The sequence below is a fragment of the Leptopilina heterotoma genome, unplaced genomic scaffold, assembly GCF_015476425.1.
Source record: "Leptopilina heterotoma isolate Lh14 unplaced genomic scaffold, ASM1547642v1 Lhet_10, whole genome shotgun sequence".
Taxonomy (NCBI): domain Eukaryota; kingdom Metazoa; phylum Arthropoda; class Insecta; order Hymenoptera; family Figitidae; genus Leptopilina; species Leptopilina heterotoma.
In genome coordinates this window covers 925,854-943,892 of record NW_025110813.1, presented here as the reverse complement: position 1 = coordinate 943,892, position 18,039 = coordinate 925,854, and the positions used below count along the sequence as shown (strand labels likewise).

At 22.9% G+C, this 18,039-nt stretch overlaps 1 protein-coding gene across 1 annotated transcript; it reads left to right on the top strand.

Moving 5' to 3' along the window:
• Window positions 1-330: 330 nt before the first annotated feature.
• On the top strand, window positions 331-18,002 carry LOC122498750 (retinal-specific phospholipid-transporting ATPase ABCA4-like). The gene is made up of 26 exons (XM_043606646.1): window positions 331-472; window positions 564-658; window positions 774-1,143; window positions 2,700-3,004; window positions 3,757-3,915; window positions 4,493-4,733; window positions 5,117-5,284; window positions 5,541-5,728; window positions 5,835-5,999; window positions 6,187-6,295; window positions 6,466-6,620; window positions 6,841-7,002; window positions 7,116-7,187; window positions 7,302-7,440; window positions 7,722-7,959; window positions 9,190-9,349; window positions 9,595-9,805; window positions 9,929-10,450; window positions 10,614-10,739; window positions 10,854-11,078; window positions 12,920-13,192; window positions 13,449-13,738; window positions 13,940-14,087; window positions 14,238-14,448; window positions 16,306-16,519; window positions 16,857-18,002. The coding sequence occupies exons 3-26, from the start codon at window positions 828-830 to the stop codon at window positions 17,010-17,012; spliced, it is 4,953 nt and encodes a 1,650-aa protein (XP_043462581.1). The 5' UTR covers window positions 331-472; window positions 564-658; window positions 774-827; the 3' UTR covers window positions 17,013-18,002.
• Window positions 18,003-18,039: the final 37 nt, after the last annotated feature.

Genomic DNA, 18,039 nt, shown 5'->3' with positions numbered 1-18,039 from the left:
TTTGGATTAAAAATAGCACCCTTTTAAAGGTTATTTACAAGGGTTAATAAACCCCAATACTTCAAGGACCAATGAATTATTTTTGTTAAGTGCAATTGCAACTAACAATAACAACAGTATAAAAGAGAGTGCAAATTGTGCGTTTTTTTTTGTACGCGCAAGGAGAATGTCGTTTTGTTGTCGTAAGCGAAATGTGTGACGACATTAAAGAACACTGCACTTTTCAGTACATTTTTATCGGAAATGCATTGAAAACAATAAAACTGAGTGCATTATAAGTACAAATGGCTGATAAGTTTATCAATTATACACATCAACCTGTTGGAGAGATTAACATTAACGATTATTATAAATAATCATGAAAGAAAGCCAACTATCAAAATATGTAATTAATATCAACATAAATGATCAATTATTCAATTCTCGTAAATATAAATTATAACTCCGCTTAATTTTCACGAACAAAAGACTTGTAAGTAATTCTTTTTTTTCGATTTTTACTCATTTTTCCTGTTTTACATTTTTTTTTAAATTTTTTGCAATATAATTGGTTTTTATCGCAGACGTAATACAATGGGCTCATTATCGTACGATATTAATTTCCATGAATTCAATACAGTCTCATGTGTCACGGTATTTATAACTCGATAAGGCAAAGGTAAGGAAGTAGTTTTCGTTTATTAATTATTTATAAATCATTGCTTTATACTTTGTTGTTCGTAACTTTCAAGGGTAATTATCATAGTTATGGATCTTGCTTTTCTTTTTTTTAGGCAGTGAAAAAAAAATTTAATTGTCGCGTCTATGTTTAAAATTTGACAACAATCATGGCTAGTAAATGGAGAGTTTTTGCACTTCTCATGTGGAAGAATTTAATTGTTCGCAAGAGACATTGGAAAGCGGGTTTCTTTGTTCAAATATGCTTGCCTTTTGCATTATTTGCACTCACTCAACTTACGAGAGATTTGTCAGCGACAGCACCGAAACGTGTGGAAAATATCACCCATTATAATGTTATAACAGAAGAAGAGGCACAGGAAACAATTGATATGACTGCAAATCTTGTTTATTATTTACCGAAAAATGAATTTGTCGATGATTTAATGTATGAAACTGGAGTGTGTCTTGGTCTTCCATCAGACAGTAAGTTGTTGTTTTCATTTTATTCCATTCTTTTTTACGATTTTCGGCAAAAAAGAATAAAAAAAAGTATTTTATTTTCATGTTCTTGAAGTTTCGAACAATATTTTTTTTACTTTTAATTTTTATTCTTTTACAGAAAAAAAATTATTTTTTACATTAAAACAAATTAATTTTAAACTAAATAACAAGTCTCGTATTCAACTACTAAAACCTACTATTTACTACTTTTTTTACGATTTGCTACTATTTGGATCCTTTTTTCTATTTGTTACACTAAATGTTGCAACTTTTTTCTATGTTTGAGAATTTATAATACTTTAAATTTATTAACAACTGAAATAAAAAAATTATTTTAACAAATTTTAATAAATTTATTTACAATTTTAATAAAATTTTCCAAAAAAATACAATTATCTAAAAAAAATGTCAATAAAGTTTTTCACAAACATTCAATTATTTTAAAAAAAAAAAAATTTTCACCCAGGAATTCAATTATTTAAAACAGAATTTTCCTAATATTTTTCGAAAAAAATCAATTATTTAAATAAATTTTTATAAAATTCTTTGAAAGAATTTAATTATTTTTATAAATATTTAAAGCTCATCGCATGCAGGATTTCAATTACTTTTAATACAATTTTAAATTAATTCCGGGAAAAATGCAACTATTCTTAAAAATTTTAATAAAATTCTTTCAAAGAATTCAATTATTTTAAAAAATTTAACGAAATTCTTTATAATAATTCAATTGTTTTGAATATAATTTTAATAAGATTTTTTGAAAGAATTTAATTATTTTTATGAATAATGCAATTATCAAAGAAATTCAATTCTTTAAAAAGATTTTTTTTTAATTCTTCTCAAGAATGCAATTATTTTAAAAGCTTTATTAAAATTCGTGGCAAAAATTAAATTATTTCATAAATAGTAAAACTCATCACAGGATTTCAATTATTTTCAATTATAATTTAAAATTAATTCCGATAAAAATGCAATTGTTCTTAAAAATTTTAATAAAATTCTTTGAAAAAATTCAGTTATTTAAAAAAATTTGATATAATTTGTTTCTTAGAGTATAATAATTATTTTCAATTCATTTTTAATTACATTTCTTGAATGAATTTAATTATTATAAAAAATTTTAATGTAATTTATCTTAAAAATTCAATTATTTAAAAAAATGTTGATGAAATTCTTTATAAGAATTCAAAGTTAAGAAATATTTAATTATTCAGTTAATTATTTATTTTTGTATTTAAATAATTATTGCATTCTCGTTGAACGTTTTAATAAGAATTGATTTAGAATGGAATATAATAAAATGATTATATGTAGTTTTGAATAATTTAATTTATAAATTTCAAAAAAAGAAATGATTGAATTTTGAAAGAATTACTTTTGTAATTTTTAGAAATAGTTAAATTCAAAAATGCTTTACATTGAAATTAAATTATGAAGAATATAATTTTAACTAGGTATTAATGATTAAAAATGGGAATTTTTTTTAAATTTTAATTATTTTATGAATTTATTTTAATTAATTTTAATTTTAATAGATATCGTGGGCTTCGCAACGGAGGGCGAATTATTAAAAGAAGTTGCAATAAAGACGATAGAAGATATTTCGAGAAAAATTCTAGCTGTTGTTTTTAAGGATCACAATGAATTTAATTCGACATCGAAGAATCTCCAGTACACCATTAAATCGCCATTGATTCCAAGATTTATGTACGCGACACCAATTGATATGATTAGCGGATATAATGCTTACGTGGAAACATTTCCGTTTGTTCAAGTGCAAATGTGTCTTGATGGGATTTTTTTAAAAATGAAAGTACCAAACTCTTCATACAATGCTGAAGTGAGTCATGATTACGAGAAAATTCTATTTAATTCTAATTTTTAAAATGTATTTTAATTACTTTTTCTGATAAACTTTTTTTATAATGACTTGATAATAATTATTTTTATCTGATTGTATAACTATTTTAATTTAGTAATAATTATTTTTATTTTATTGTAAGTTTTATAATTTGGTAATAATTATTTTTATTTGATTGTAATTTTTTGAATTTAGTAAAAATTAGTTTTATTTGATTATAATTTTTCTAATTTTTTAATAATAATTTTTATTTGATAATTATTTTATTAGATTGCAATTATTTGGATTTAATAATTATTTTATTTGATTGAAATGTTTTAAATTTGGTAAAAATTATTTTTATTGGGTGTAATTTTTTTGCATTTTGTAACAATTGTTTTTCTTTGATTGTAATTTTTCTAATTTGATAATAATTATTTTTATATGAAAATTATTTTATTTGATTACAATTATTTTTATTTAATAATTATTTTCTTTGATTGTATTACGTGGAATCATTTCCATTTGTAATTTTTGTAATTTGTTAATAATTATTTTATTTGATTGCAATTTTATTTTATTACCTTTTCTTGTAATTTGGTAATAATTATTTTTATTTTATATATATATATTTTTTTTTTGATTATCTATAATTATTTGGTAATTTGGTAACAATTCTTTTCAGTTGATTGTAATTTTTTTAATTTGTTAGTTTCTAAATAATTTAACGATTATAAACAACGTCTTTGCAGATATCTTTGCAACAAATGCCCGATCCCCCTCACATTGAATTGGATTCTAATGACGAGATGATAAGAACAATGTACGCAATGACTGCGGTTATGGCATTTTTAATTCCTCTGTGCATTGAAGCCACTTATGCTGCTAATGAGAAATTCATCGGCGTCAATGTTAGTACTTTTAAACTAACTCGATTAATCGATATGAAAATTTGCAGTTTTTTTTAATTTAAAGTCAGTAGGAATTTTCATGAATTTATTTGCTGTAGAATATTATTAAATTTATTAAAAAAAAACTAAAAGACTAGAAAATAGAAGTATAAATAAATTTAAATTTATTTATTTTATTTTATGAAATTGCGATAAGGTTGAAAACATTTTTTCAAAAAAATGTTTTAAGAAACAAGTTTTATTGTTTGTGTTTATATTTATCATTTGTATTTATACTGTATAATAACAAATATTACGTATAAACAAATAGACGTTGAAACTGGTATTTTTTTAAATATCAAATAATTTCCTTTTCGAATAGTTCTTTTGCATTTAAATTAATTTATATTTATTTAAGTCTGTTTATATTTATTTAAATTAATTAATATTTATTTAATTCAGTTTCTATTTATTCAAATCAATTAATATTTATTTAATTTTATATTTCAATTTAAATGTATTTATTTAAATTGATATTTTTTCGACTAAATTGATATTTTTGAATAATTGTAAAATTAAATGATTTTTATTCTTTCAGATTTTGATGTCAATGAATGGCGTTAAGAATTATCAGAATTTAATAAGTTGGCTCGTAAGCGGAGTAATATTTAGCATTCTTTACATCACTCCCCTTTTATTATTATTTACAAACGCTTTTGTATCGGACGTCGAGCCATATTTAAATTATGGAAATGTTTTTATTGTTGCTGTATTGCTCATCGTTCAAGTGACTCATCTCTTGGCCTATGGAATGCATATTGCTTCATATTTTTCAAAATGTAAGATTTGAAATATTTTTCTTCATTTTACTGACAAAGTATTCAAATTTTGTCTTTGTATGAATAACAAAATTGAATTTGTCGAATATAGAAATTCGTATAAGTCCAATTTTTACACTGCATTTTTGAATTAGTAGAATAGAATAATTCTTACGAATTATTCTATTCGACTAATTCAAAAATGCAGTGTAAAAATTGTAGCATATATACATTAAATTTTACTTTTAGAGATCTGTATATTTCAATTTTTTTAAAACTAGTTTTTTTTAATTAAATTTAACAGAAATTCTATTATCTCAAAATTAAATTCTACATTCTGTAAAAACTAAAGTATTAAAATTGGATTTTAGGGATTTCTTTTAAAAACATTTTTCGCTTTTCAGCTCTGTTTATGATCTCGGGAATTCTGGCAATTTATGTTGGATCCGCAATGCTACAAAGATTTATCGTTAAAAGTAGCGTTTTTACTTTGATACCGTATTTGGGAATTCTTTTTCCTAATTATTCATTATTCCGTGTATTCCAGGAAATAAGCGTTTATGAAAAAAGATGTAGGTGCTAATTTTGAATACATTTTCACAATTTATTTATTTACTAAAATTTTTTTTTTATTAGCGTACAATTTTAATTGCCTTACTATTATTTTACTAATTAATAACTAATAAAATAATAGTAAACAATAGCACTGCAATTAAAATTCTATTCTAATAGTAAAAATAATGTATAGTAAATAAACAATTTTTTGTTCTATTGAAAATGTTTAAATTAATATTTATTAATAATTTTACGAAAATTTATAAATATCAGTGACGGGAGTTCGATGGAGTAATTTATTCGTCGTTGGAGACGATGATTATCCCGCAATTGGAAGTTTGGGAGGAATGTTTTTATTGTCAATTTTAGGAATACTTTTCCACTTTTTTCTCACATTGTATGTTTATGCCGTTCTACCCGGCAAATACGGTGTTCCAAAGCATCCATTTTTCTTTCTAATGGTATAATTATTTTACTGTATACATAGCAAAAAAAAAAAAAAAATTAGCTAAAATTATTATCATTAAAATGAAATATTCAATTAAATATTCAAAATTAAAATTGCAGCGATCGAAAATCAATAAAGTTTCTTCAGAAGAAGAGGTGTATGACTGTGATTATAGTAATTTGGAAGGAAAGCCCTTTGAACCAGTTCCAAGAGATGCATTCAGGCCTGGAATTCAAATTCGAAATTTAAAGAAATCGTATTATACGAATTGTTTCAATCGTGCAGTGAGTATAAAATTACATTTTTACTGAAAATAATTGATAATTGTTTTCTAATTGGTATTTTTTAAAATTTAATTGTAATTGGTTTCTAATTGATATTTTTTTAATTTAATTTATAATTGTTTTCTAATAGATAATTTTTTTCCTAGTTTAATTGATAATTATTTTCTAATATTTTCTTTATTTTCAGACACATCAGGCACTTCGGGGAATTTCAATTGATTTCTATAAAGGACAAATAACAGCTTTATTGGGTCATAACGGAGCTGGAAAAACGACAATGATGTCTATTTTAACAGGTAAAGAAAAAAGAAAATATTTTCAAAATTCTATAAATAAATACTTATTATTAACTAATAAATAATTTCTTCCTCGGGGGGAAGCAATTATTAATATTAATTAATTAGCTGATTAATATGAATATTAACCAGTTATTAAATATTAATTTTTCTCAATTGATTTCCATCAGGTTTGTTAAGTCCTACGGAGGGAATGGTTTTGATAAACGGCAAAAAAGCCAGCGACGAAATGGACGATATTATAAGCGATTTGGGTCTTTGTCCTCAAGAAGATATGCTTTTCCCAGATTTAAATGTTTTCGAACAAATCGAATTTTTCGGCTTGGTAAGAATTTTTCCACACATATACTAATTTTCAATTTTCTTTAAAAGTAATTTATTTATAGTATTTATTGCTACTCAATTTTTTCTAAATTTAGTTAATATTATCAACATTAATTTATAATTATGAATTAAAGCAATTTTTAGAGAAATTAAAATTCTATTAGAAAATGGATATATTTTCGTAATTACAATACTTAAAAATCGTTTTTTTCCCTTTTTAGCTGAAAAATAAAAATAAAACGAAAGGTGAAGTACAAACGGAAGTGAATCTTCTATTGAAGAAATTAAAATTACTTCAAAAGAAAAATGTAGTGCCGTCCAAACTTTCCGGTGGTCAGAAAAGAAGAGTTTGCCTCGGAATGGCAATAATTGGCGATGCTTCGGTAAATATTTCATTATTTTTAAATTCTTTGAATATTTCAAAAATTAAAAATTCTGATTTGGATTTCTTTTCATAATTATGAATGAATAAAAAGTAATTGTTATATATTTTTAGACACTGATATTAGACGAGCCAACATCGGGAATGGATCCTGAAAGTAGAAGAGATACTTGGGACATTTTATTGGTAAAAAAATTGAAATAGTTTTATTGAAACTAAAAAAAAAATCTAAATTTTAAATTAAGATTTCAAATTTGAAAAAAAGAATATTAAGAAAATTGTTTCTTCTTTTTATTGTAGAAAATGAGAGGACAGAAAACAATTCTCATTAGTACTCATAATATGGAAGAAGCTGATATTCTTGGCGATAGAACAGCGATAATTCATTTGGGACGTTTGAAAAGTTATGGAACTCCAATGTTTCTCAAAAAACTTTACGGTATTTATCAGTTAAATATTTCGCTCACATTTAACTTGCTTTAAATTAATTTAATTTTAAAAGTTTTAATTGAAATTATCACCTGGTGATATTTTAATAGAAAAAATAAATCAAATTGATTTTAATATTAAATAGATTAAATCAAATTGATTTAATCAGTTGTACTATTAAAATACCACAGGGTGATAAATTTTATTTTGTGGATATTTTTATTATGTAATTTTCTTTTTGAAGTTTATTTATATTTTTTTTAATTTTATTAATATTTCTTTGAATTTTAGGGCAAGGAAATATTGAAGTGACACTGTCAACGGAAAAAGAATATAATTTTGAAAAAATAAAGAGCCAATTCAGTAGGGATTGTAAATTAATAAATTTGGATGGTGGAAAAATGGTCTTCAATGTTCCCTACACACCTGAATTGCCACAAGACTTGGACAAAATTGAAGAGAAGAAAGAAGAACTCGGTGTGAATGGAATAAGTGTCTCGCTCATTACACTGGAACAAGTTTTTCTCAAGTGAGTTTCTTTTTGAATAATTTTTAATTATCACTAGTATTTTTTTAGTTTTAAATAAATTAACTTTAATAGAAATAAAATTTTTTTTCTTATTTATAAAGAATTTTATAAGAAAATTAATTAAATAAGGATATACCAATTAATTATTAATTGCAACTAATTAATACATTTTTATTTAATTACTAATCTACAATTAATAATAATAGTTGTATTCCAGCAATCTATTCGCAGTTTAAAGTTAGTTTTTGTTTGCTTCTTTATTTCCTAACATTTTTAATAATTTTTCTTTTTACATTTTTGAATTTTAAAATTAATCTATTGAAAATCATTCAATTCTTGTGAAGAATTTTATTAAAAAAATTGGAAGATAATTGAATTCTTTCGAAGAATTTTATCAAAATTTTTGAAAATAATTTAATTCTTTCGAGAAATTTTGTTAAAATTCTACTGGAAATAATTCAATTCTCGCAAAGAATTTTATTATTTATGAAAATAATCGAATTCTTCCAAGGAATGTTATTAAAATTTTTGATAATAATTGAATTGTTTTGAAGAATTTCTTTAAATTTTTTAAAAGTAATGTATTTTTTTTCAATAATCTTTATTGAAAGTTTTGAAAGTACTTGAAATTTAAAAAGAATTTTATCAAAACTTTTGAAAATAATTGAATATCAAGAAAAATTTTATTACAATTTTTAAAAATAATTGAACTCATTCGAGAAATTTTATTAAAATTGTATTGAAAATAATTGAATTTCTGAGAAGAATTTTATTACCTACTTATAAAAATAATAATTTAATCCTCGTCAAGAATCTTACAATTTATGAAAATAATTTAATTCTTTTGAAAAATTTTATTAAAATATATTTGTTAAATAATATAATCAGTTCGTGAAATTTTTCAAAAATTGAATTGAAAATAATTCAATTCCTGTGAAGAATTTCACCATATTTTTAAAAATAATTGAATTCTTCTAAAAAATGTTATTATCTATGAGAATAATTGAATTTTTGCTTAAAATTTTATTTAAATTTTTGAAAATAATAATTTCTATTAATTGTTGTATTTTTACTTAATTATTAATTGCAATTAATGTATTTTTACTTCATTATTAATTTCAATAGATGTATTTTTATTTCATTACTAATTTCAATGAATTTATTTTTATTTAATTAGTTCAATTAAATAAATTAATTTAAATTAATTGATGTATTTTAATTCAATTTAAGAGCAACGAAAGAAGACGAGGACGAAGTCGATTCTTGCCGACCTCAAATGGACGAAATTTCGAAAGTAACTGGACGCAATCTTCTTTTGCAATCGGCAATGGCTTTATTTATGAAAAAACTCACCTATACCTACAAGAATATTCTCACATTTTGGTTAATAGTACGTAGAAAAAATTCTATACTAACGAGTAATTAGTGGTTAATAACCAATAAGAAGTTAATTTCTAAATTCATTTATTTTGATTTGAATATATTTAAATTTGACAAAATGTAATTAAATAATCACTTCTCTAATTAATTTCATTTAAAAAGTCAATGATCCCAAAGTTCTAACGCTCAAATGAACGCTAAAGTTATTTTATAGTTTATATAAATAAATTGATAATTCGATTTTTCTTTTTCCAGATTGCGATTCCGTTGGTCAGTATTTTTCTGATAGGACTCGATTTCAATGCTCTTCGCGACACCTCACCGTTAATTCCAATGAGACTCGGTAAATATCGATATCCTGAAAGTTTTGTTTCAAGCGATGAACCATTTGAAAGTGCCTACAAAAAGGTTGTCGAGGAATTTGATGGAGTTGCTGTCGATGTTGGTGGAGCTAATATTTCGCAAAGTAAATAAAAATAATAACTTTTTATTAATTTATTTATTTAAATTTAAATAAATAAATGACAAAAGAAGAAATCCATAAAATCCAAATTAAATTTTTAATTTCGTTTCTCTCTTTTTTCCTCAGGGATGCTCGATTTAGCAACAAAGGATTTGGCGACGTATCGAAATAATCTAATCGCCGCGGCTTCGATTCAAATTAATGCTGAGAAGAAAGTTAAAATGAATGCATTTTATTCAACATCGGCATCGTACAGTATTCCAATATCAGTGAATCTCCTGTCGAATACACTTTTAAAAGCACTCGCTGGCGAGGATTATGAAATTAATGTTTGGAGTCAAAAATTTCCAAATTTATACAAAAGCAGTGAAATTATTGAAACACAAGACGACACATTTGGCCGTGTTTTACTTTTAATTGCCTTTCTGTATCCAACAATTGCATTGTTCGTTATTCATCCGCTTAGAGAAACATCACTTGGCGTTAAACAACTTCAAAGAATGACCGGAGTTCCAAGTTGGCTCTATTGGGGCACAATGTTTCTATTTGATTTCATCGTCTTTTTCGTGTCAATTATATTCATTTTACTTGGTTTCTTCGCCATTGATTGCATTTTTGATATTCGAATGTTCCGCGGAACGGAAATGGGTAAGAGGGACTATTTATTTTTTTAATTAAATCAATTTATTTACCATTACTAATTGACTAATTAATAATTAATAAGTACTAAAAGAAAATTTGTGCGAAATTTTTCAATTTTTATTAGTGGAAAATTATTTATTTTCAATTGAAATTTTCGATTTTTTTTCAGCAATTATGGTTTTGCTACTTGTGCTGTTTGCTTTGAACACTTTGCCAGTTGTTTATACGTTCAGTTTTCTGAAAAAGTCAACGAGTACTGTTATAACAATGCTGAGTCTTCTGCCACTTGGAGCAAGTAAGTTTAGAAAATTTTGTGAAATTAATTATAATTAATTAAAATTAATAAATTAGTTTCTCCTTTTTGTAAATTGAGTTGAAAAATAATTTTGGTATTTTTTGATATTTTCAGTTGCGATGGAATTGATTCTTCACATATTGATGTTAAACATAGCTGACATGAAGTTTATGGAGTTTTTACGAGGAATGCAAAAGAAGATTTTCCTAATGATTCCCTATATAAGTTTCTTCCATGGTCAGATCAGTTTCTTTGAGACGGCGGGTCAAAATGCACAATGTCGTCGTTCGCCACAGCAATTTTTAGATATTGCCTGTATGGTTCACAGCAAATGTTGTGGTGAGCGAAATAATATTTATTTTTCGTCTATTTTTTATATATTTGCTTAGTTATGTATTTATAGAGTTGCCACAGATTAGGGAAAAGTTAAGGAAAATAAAATTAGTCAGGGAAATCAGGAAAATGTCAAGGAATTTTATCAAAAATACTGGAAGAATATCACATTTTTCTAGAATTGATAGAAAAATTATGATTTTTTGTGTTCAAGAACATTTTTGAAATACTTAAAAACCTTGAATTCTCCTTGAATTTTTATTCATTTTTTTATGTTAAAAACTTTTGAATCACAATGGATTTTGAAATAATACCCTGATTTTTCTTATTTTTGTAAATAATTAAATTTATTTTGAATAATTAAATTCTAAAATAACTTTTTGATTTTAATAAAAAATTGTTGCAATTTTCAAAAATAATTTAATTTCAGAAGGTTTTGAAGTAAAATTTGAAAAATAATTTAAGTTTAAAATAATTTTATTTAAAATTCTAAAAAATCAAGTTGCTGAGAAACTTTAATTTAATTTTAAAAGATACAAAAAAATTTATTAAACAATTATCAAATTAATTGAAATTTTGCGAAATTGAATTAAAAATAATTAAATTTGTTAATAAATTTTATTAGAGCTTTAAAAGAAAATCAAGATTTCAAAAAATTTAAATCTAATAATTAATTAATAATTGAATTTTACAATGAGTCACAATTTAATGCATTCATTTATTTGTTAGTATAAAAATCATAATTAAAGAGACCAGATTGTATCTCAAATAATTTAATTTTGAAGGAAGTGCAATTTCAATTTTTGTTTATTAGTTAATTTTAAATAGTTATGAATTATAATTAATTTAGAAAAGATTTGAATCAAAACCTGTTGCAATTTTCAGAAATAATTGAATTTCAGAATATTTTAAACTACATTTTTTTGAAAATTCCAAATTGTGTGAAGAAATTCATAATAAATAATTAAATATTTATTTAAAAAATTATTTAAATTTTAAATAATTTTATTTTATTCTGAAAAAATTAGGTTTCAGCGAAATATCAATTCAATTTTTAAAGATACTTTAATTGAAAAAAAGTGTATTAAACTATATTGTCAAATTAATTGAAATTTTGTGACTTTCATTACAGTTTTAAGAGAAAATAGAATTTTCAAAAAGTTTAGATTTTATAATTGGTAAACAATTTTTGGTAAATAATTGAATTTCACAAAGAATCACAGTATTTATTTATATGTTTGTTAGTATAAAAATTAACATTAAAGACTCCAAATTGCATCCAAAATAATTTAATTTCTAAAGAAGTACAAATTAAATTTGTTGTTGATTAGTTAATTTTAAAAAGATTTAAATTTATAATTTATAATTCTTTGAAAATTTGAAATTTAAAAATTTTTATTTATAATTCTGAAAAATTATGTTTTAAGAATATTTCAGTTAATGATTAGATATTGGATTTTTATAAACAAATAAAATTTTTTTATTTTCAAATTTCCGAGAACTCGATTAAAAATAATTAAATTTTTTAATATGTAATTTAAAAATTGTTGAAAATAAAGGAGGGAAGGTCATGACATAACTACTTATTTTTAAAATAGATATAGGTACACTGAGTTTTAAATTAAATTTTTGCTTCTAAAATCTTATTTTTTTATATTTTTCTTTTTTCTTGTAATTGAACTCCATTTGATTTTTTTATATAGGAATCAGGGGAAAAGTTAAAATTTTGTTTGGAAATCAGGGGAAACGAAAATCAAATTATTGTGTCAACTCTAATTTATTTATATATTTATTTATTTGTTTATTTGCTCAAAATTAACGATTGTACGTTGGGCTTTTATTTTTAGGTCTAGAGTGCCAGAATGGAAGCTGTAAAAAATCTCTGCCATATTTTCCCGATTTTAAAGGAGACATAAATCTCTCTGAAAGCGTTCTCTATATGTGTTTAACTCCGATATTTTATTTTACAATTCTTGGATTACTCGAGCACAGAATTATACCTTTCATATTGATGAAAATTCAAAGATACGAGCCGAAATGCATCATCGACGAAATGGACGATCAAGTGAAGAAAGAAAAATTATCGGTTGCTTTTGAACTTAGTAAATTAAAAACTCAAAGTAAGCTTTTGAAAGAATATTTCCACTAATAGTATTAGGAAAATTTAATAGAATAATTAATTTTTATTTTAATGCCATAATAATTAATTTTAATTTTAATGCCATAAAAATTAATTTTAATTTTAATGCTATAATGATTAGAAAATTTCAGTTTAAATTTTTTAAATATGTAATTGATTTTTTAAAATTTGCATTATTGACGTAATTTGCTATTAATTAATAAGAATAATCTAAATGTTTTTTTGTTTTCTAATAGGTGATCCTGCAAAAATGCAGGGCAGTATGGAAAAGATGAATTCGAGTGCAGAAAATCCTGATAGCGATAGTGACGCTATTTACTTAGTTTATGAATTAAGTAAATTCTACGGCCTTCTACCGGCTGTCAAGGAAATTAATTTTTCCGTTAAGAAAAGTGAATGTTTCGGTTTATTGGGAGTGAATGGTGCTGGAAAAAGTACAACCTTTAGAATGTTAACTGGCGATGAATTTCCAAATAGTGGCGCCATGTATTTAGGCGGAAAGGAGATTTACAATAACAGAAAAGAGGTATTTCATTTTTAATATTAATCAACGTTTTTTGTCGACGCAGAAAGAGAATTTTATTTAATTTTGTCGACGTAAACGTTGCCAACTTCAATTATAGCTTAGTTTCATAATAAATTTAAATAAACAATAAATTAATTATTGATAAATTTAAAATCATTAATAAATGAAGATATCATTAGTAATTTATTTTCGTTATGTTAGTATTTAGCGCAAATGGGATACTGTCCACAAACTTCTGCGCTGATAAATTCACTGAATGCCAGAGATCATCTAAGACTCTTTGCTCTGATTCGAGGAGTTCCCAAAGAACAAGTGCACTTAGAAGTCGAAAAATGGATCAATAGATTAAGTACGTATTAATTATTATCAGTAATTAAACATTAGAATTAAATTAAAATTAGTAATTAGAAAATTTGATAGAAATGCATGTAAAATACCCTCTAAAGGTTCGATAAATATTTGTACTGAAAAACTAAGTGAATAATATTTTGCTTTACAGATTTAAATCTTTGCGCAGCTCAACCAAGTGGTGCATACAGTGGAGGAAATAAACGACGTTTAAATATTGCAATTTCACTTATTGGCAATCCTAATCTCGTTTTGTTAGATGAGCCAACAACGGGAGTTGATCCAGCGGCACGTAGATCTCTTTGGCATGTGATAAAATCCTGTCAACTGGCGGGACAATCAATTATTCTTACATCTCACAGGTAAAAATTTTTTACAGGCAATTATTTACCAAACTGAGAATTATTACGCGCGAAATGCGGAATTTATTCTATTATTATGCAAATTATAAAATTTTATATTTTTCAAATATTAATTTCAGTTTTTTAATAATATCAGATTCAAAATTTAAAAAAAATGTATTATTAACTAATTTACTAATTTAATTATAATTCTTCATTGTTTTTAAAAACATTAATAAAAATTCTTCGCAGGAATTCTATTATTTTTAATACAATTTCAAAAAAATTTCTCAAAACAATTCAATTATTTATAAAAATTTAATCAAATTCTTTGTAAGAATTCAATTATTTTCATAAATAATAAAATTCTTCGTAGGAATTCAATTATTTTAGAAAAATGAAATAAAATTATGGAAAAGAATTCAATTATTTTAGAAAAATGCAATAAAATTATGGAAAAGAATTCAATTATTTTCATATTCTATAATATCGCAGGAATTCAATTAGTTTCAATACAATTTTAGTTAAATTTTTAGAAAGAATTCAATTATTTTCAAAAATTTTAATAAAATTCTTATCTAATTAAATTTATCATGATTTCAATTATTTTCTTGTTAATAAAATTCATGACAGAAATTCAATAATTTTAAAAACTTTGAATGACATTCTTCGTGGAAATTTAATTATTTTAAAAAATGTTGATAAAACTCTTTTTAAGAATTTCATTATTAATTAATAGGAATTTTATGAAATTCCTGAAAAGAATTCAATTATTTTACAAAATTTTAATAAAATTCTCCATAGGAATTTCTAAAAAGTGAAATTATCATTCATTAAAATAAATTTAGAAATTTTAAGTTGTAAATATTTTTAAAAATTTATTTTCGATTTAGAATTTTTTAGAAATATTTTTATAAATTCCGAAAATAAGAAATGCTTTAAAAATGTTGAATATCTAAAATTGGCATTAAATTTTCTTTTGATCTACAAGAACTCTAAAAAAACAAGAAAAGTTACAATTGCAAGTTTTGTATTTAAATAATTGAAAGCTTGATGAACTTCTAGAAAATAATAGAATATTAAAAGAGTTATAGTCGAAATTATTAGAAATAATTAAATTTCAAAACATTTGAAATTGAATTTTGAATAATTTTTATCAAAAATTCTAAAGAATTATTTTCGTAAATTGAATTTTAAAAGTATTTTAGGTAATTTTTTTTAATAACTAAGTTCTCAAAGAACTTTCTCAAATTTATTGAAGGTAATAAATTTAAAAAACAATTTAAGTTAAAAATTTTAGAAATTAATTGAGTTATACTCCAAATTATTTGTTATTTAAATTTCTCAAAGTTTCAAATTGAATTTTGAATAATTTTTATTAAAAATTCTAAAGAATTTGTCTTTCTTCGTAAAATTGAATTTTAGACGTATTTTAGGTAATGTTATTTTTTAACAATTGAATTCTCAAAGAACTTTCTCGTTATTAAAAGTAATTGATATTTATAGAAAAAAATTTAAGTTAATAATTTTAGAAATCAATCGAATGTTAAAGAAGTTGGAGTGGATATTTTTAGAAATAATTAAGTTTGCGAAAGTTTGTCATAAAAAAATTTTTAAATTTTAATTCTTGTGGGAAAATAAAAAATAATAATTATTAAAATGTTTATTTAACAAAATTATTGAAATTTTGAGTAATTGAATTTAGAAATTCAGGAAAACTTTGCTTTTCGAAAAGATTTAATTAGAATTTTTTTCCGATAATTTAATAATAATAATTTAATTCCTACAAATAATTAATTGAAACATTTTCTTATCAATTTTTTGTTATTAATTTGTACTCTACATTTTTTTATTAAAGAAATAAAACCTTTTTTTCAGTATGGAAGAATGCGAAGCACTTTGTAATCGACTAGTCATTATGGTAAAAGGTCAGTTTGTCTGTATTGGACAAAGTCAACAATTAAAACAACGTTTTGGTGCTGGTTACGATATAAATTTGAAACTAAATCCAGAACGAAGTAACAATGATGTGGAAAAAATAAAAAACGATTTGGAAAGTACTTTGGAATGCGAACTTCGTGATGAACATGTAGTAAGTAGATTTTTAATTAATTCAAAAAATATGTACTTAATATTCGTAATTTCTATTCATATCTATGGTTTATTTTATTTTGGTTCTATTTATTTTTGTTAAATTTTTTACATTCCCGTGAAAAGTGAAAATAAATTAACGAATTTTAATTCGTTAATTCATTTTCACGAGTTTCGATAAAGTTTCGAGTGAATCTATTTTGATTGAAAAATATTTCAATTAATTGAACTCAACAGTAAGCAATTAGATAAAATTTGAATTACTTTTCATTTTTCCATATTAATACGTTTGTAAAATTAAATTAAGATAAATAAAAAAATTTATAATTAATTTTCAGGGTTATATAACGTATCACGTTACGAATTCAAAGACAACGTGGAAAACAATGTATCATTTTATGGAAGTTCTCAAAGAGACGTATGAATGTATAGAAGATTTCACAGTATTATCAGCAACATTGGAACAATTATTTTTACATTTCGCTAGGGGTTAACAGTATTACTGTTCTAATTAAAAAGAAGGGAAAAAAAGGATTACACTTTGAAAGGTATGAGCTTTAACATTTTATAGGGAGCTAAACAAATTTTCTACGTATATTTTATAGAAATATTTTTGTTTAATTATTAAGATTGTTTCTAAGGAGATATATTTTTTTCTTATATTTCGAGTTAAATTTATCAAAATTTCGAATAAAAGCTTTTCTACTTAAATTCATTTTTCTCGATGCCTATGTGTAAAGTAAAATGAATTAGTTATTCAACGAATTTAGTATATTTAAATGCGAATCGAGTTTTGAAATGTATATTTCTTATTATTTGTTGTATAATGTTTTTATACCGAAAAATAGGATATTTGTGAGAAATGTTATCATTAATAACTCATGCGCTTGAACAAAATATTAAGTTTAAATATTCATTTTTTTTTAAAGAAAAAAATTCATTAAAGATTAAGAATATATATAGGTAATAATTTGAAAAAGTTCGATAAAATAATTCGAAATTTCAAATACTCTACAATTTAGTTATTAGTTTCATTTTTTTATTTCTGAAATGAATTTCGTACTGTCATAAATGAATTTCGTATTCTTATAAATAAATATTGTAATAAATATATATATTATTATTGATAAAAGAATAACGAATAAGTTAGATTTTAAAATAAAAACGAAGAGAAAAAAAGAGTATGCCTGGGAATAAAGAGAATTACGACAATTTAAAATTAATTTAAAAGAAAGAATAATAATTTAAAGGCGATAAACAATATTTAATAAGTTATAAGTGTGAATATATTGATAACTCTTGTAATTATTGTAAGCACGGTATTGTAGTTTTTTAATTCATTTGATATTTATATCGAAATCACTATCTTTGATTTTTGATAAATGATAAAATTATGGTAAACGTGTACATTTTTATATTTTAGTAAATAATTTAGTAATTTTCACCATGTTGTATAAAAAGGGAAATTTGTAAAAATATTTTTGTTTTATAGTCAACAAAAATAAATCTTTTGTAATTAGA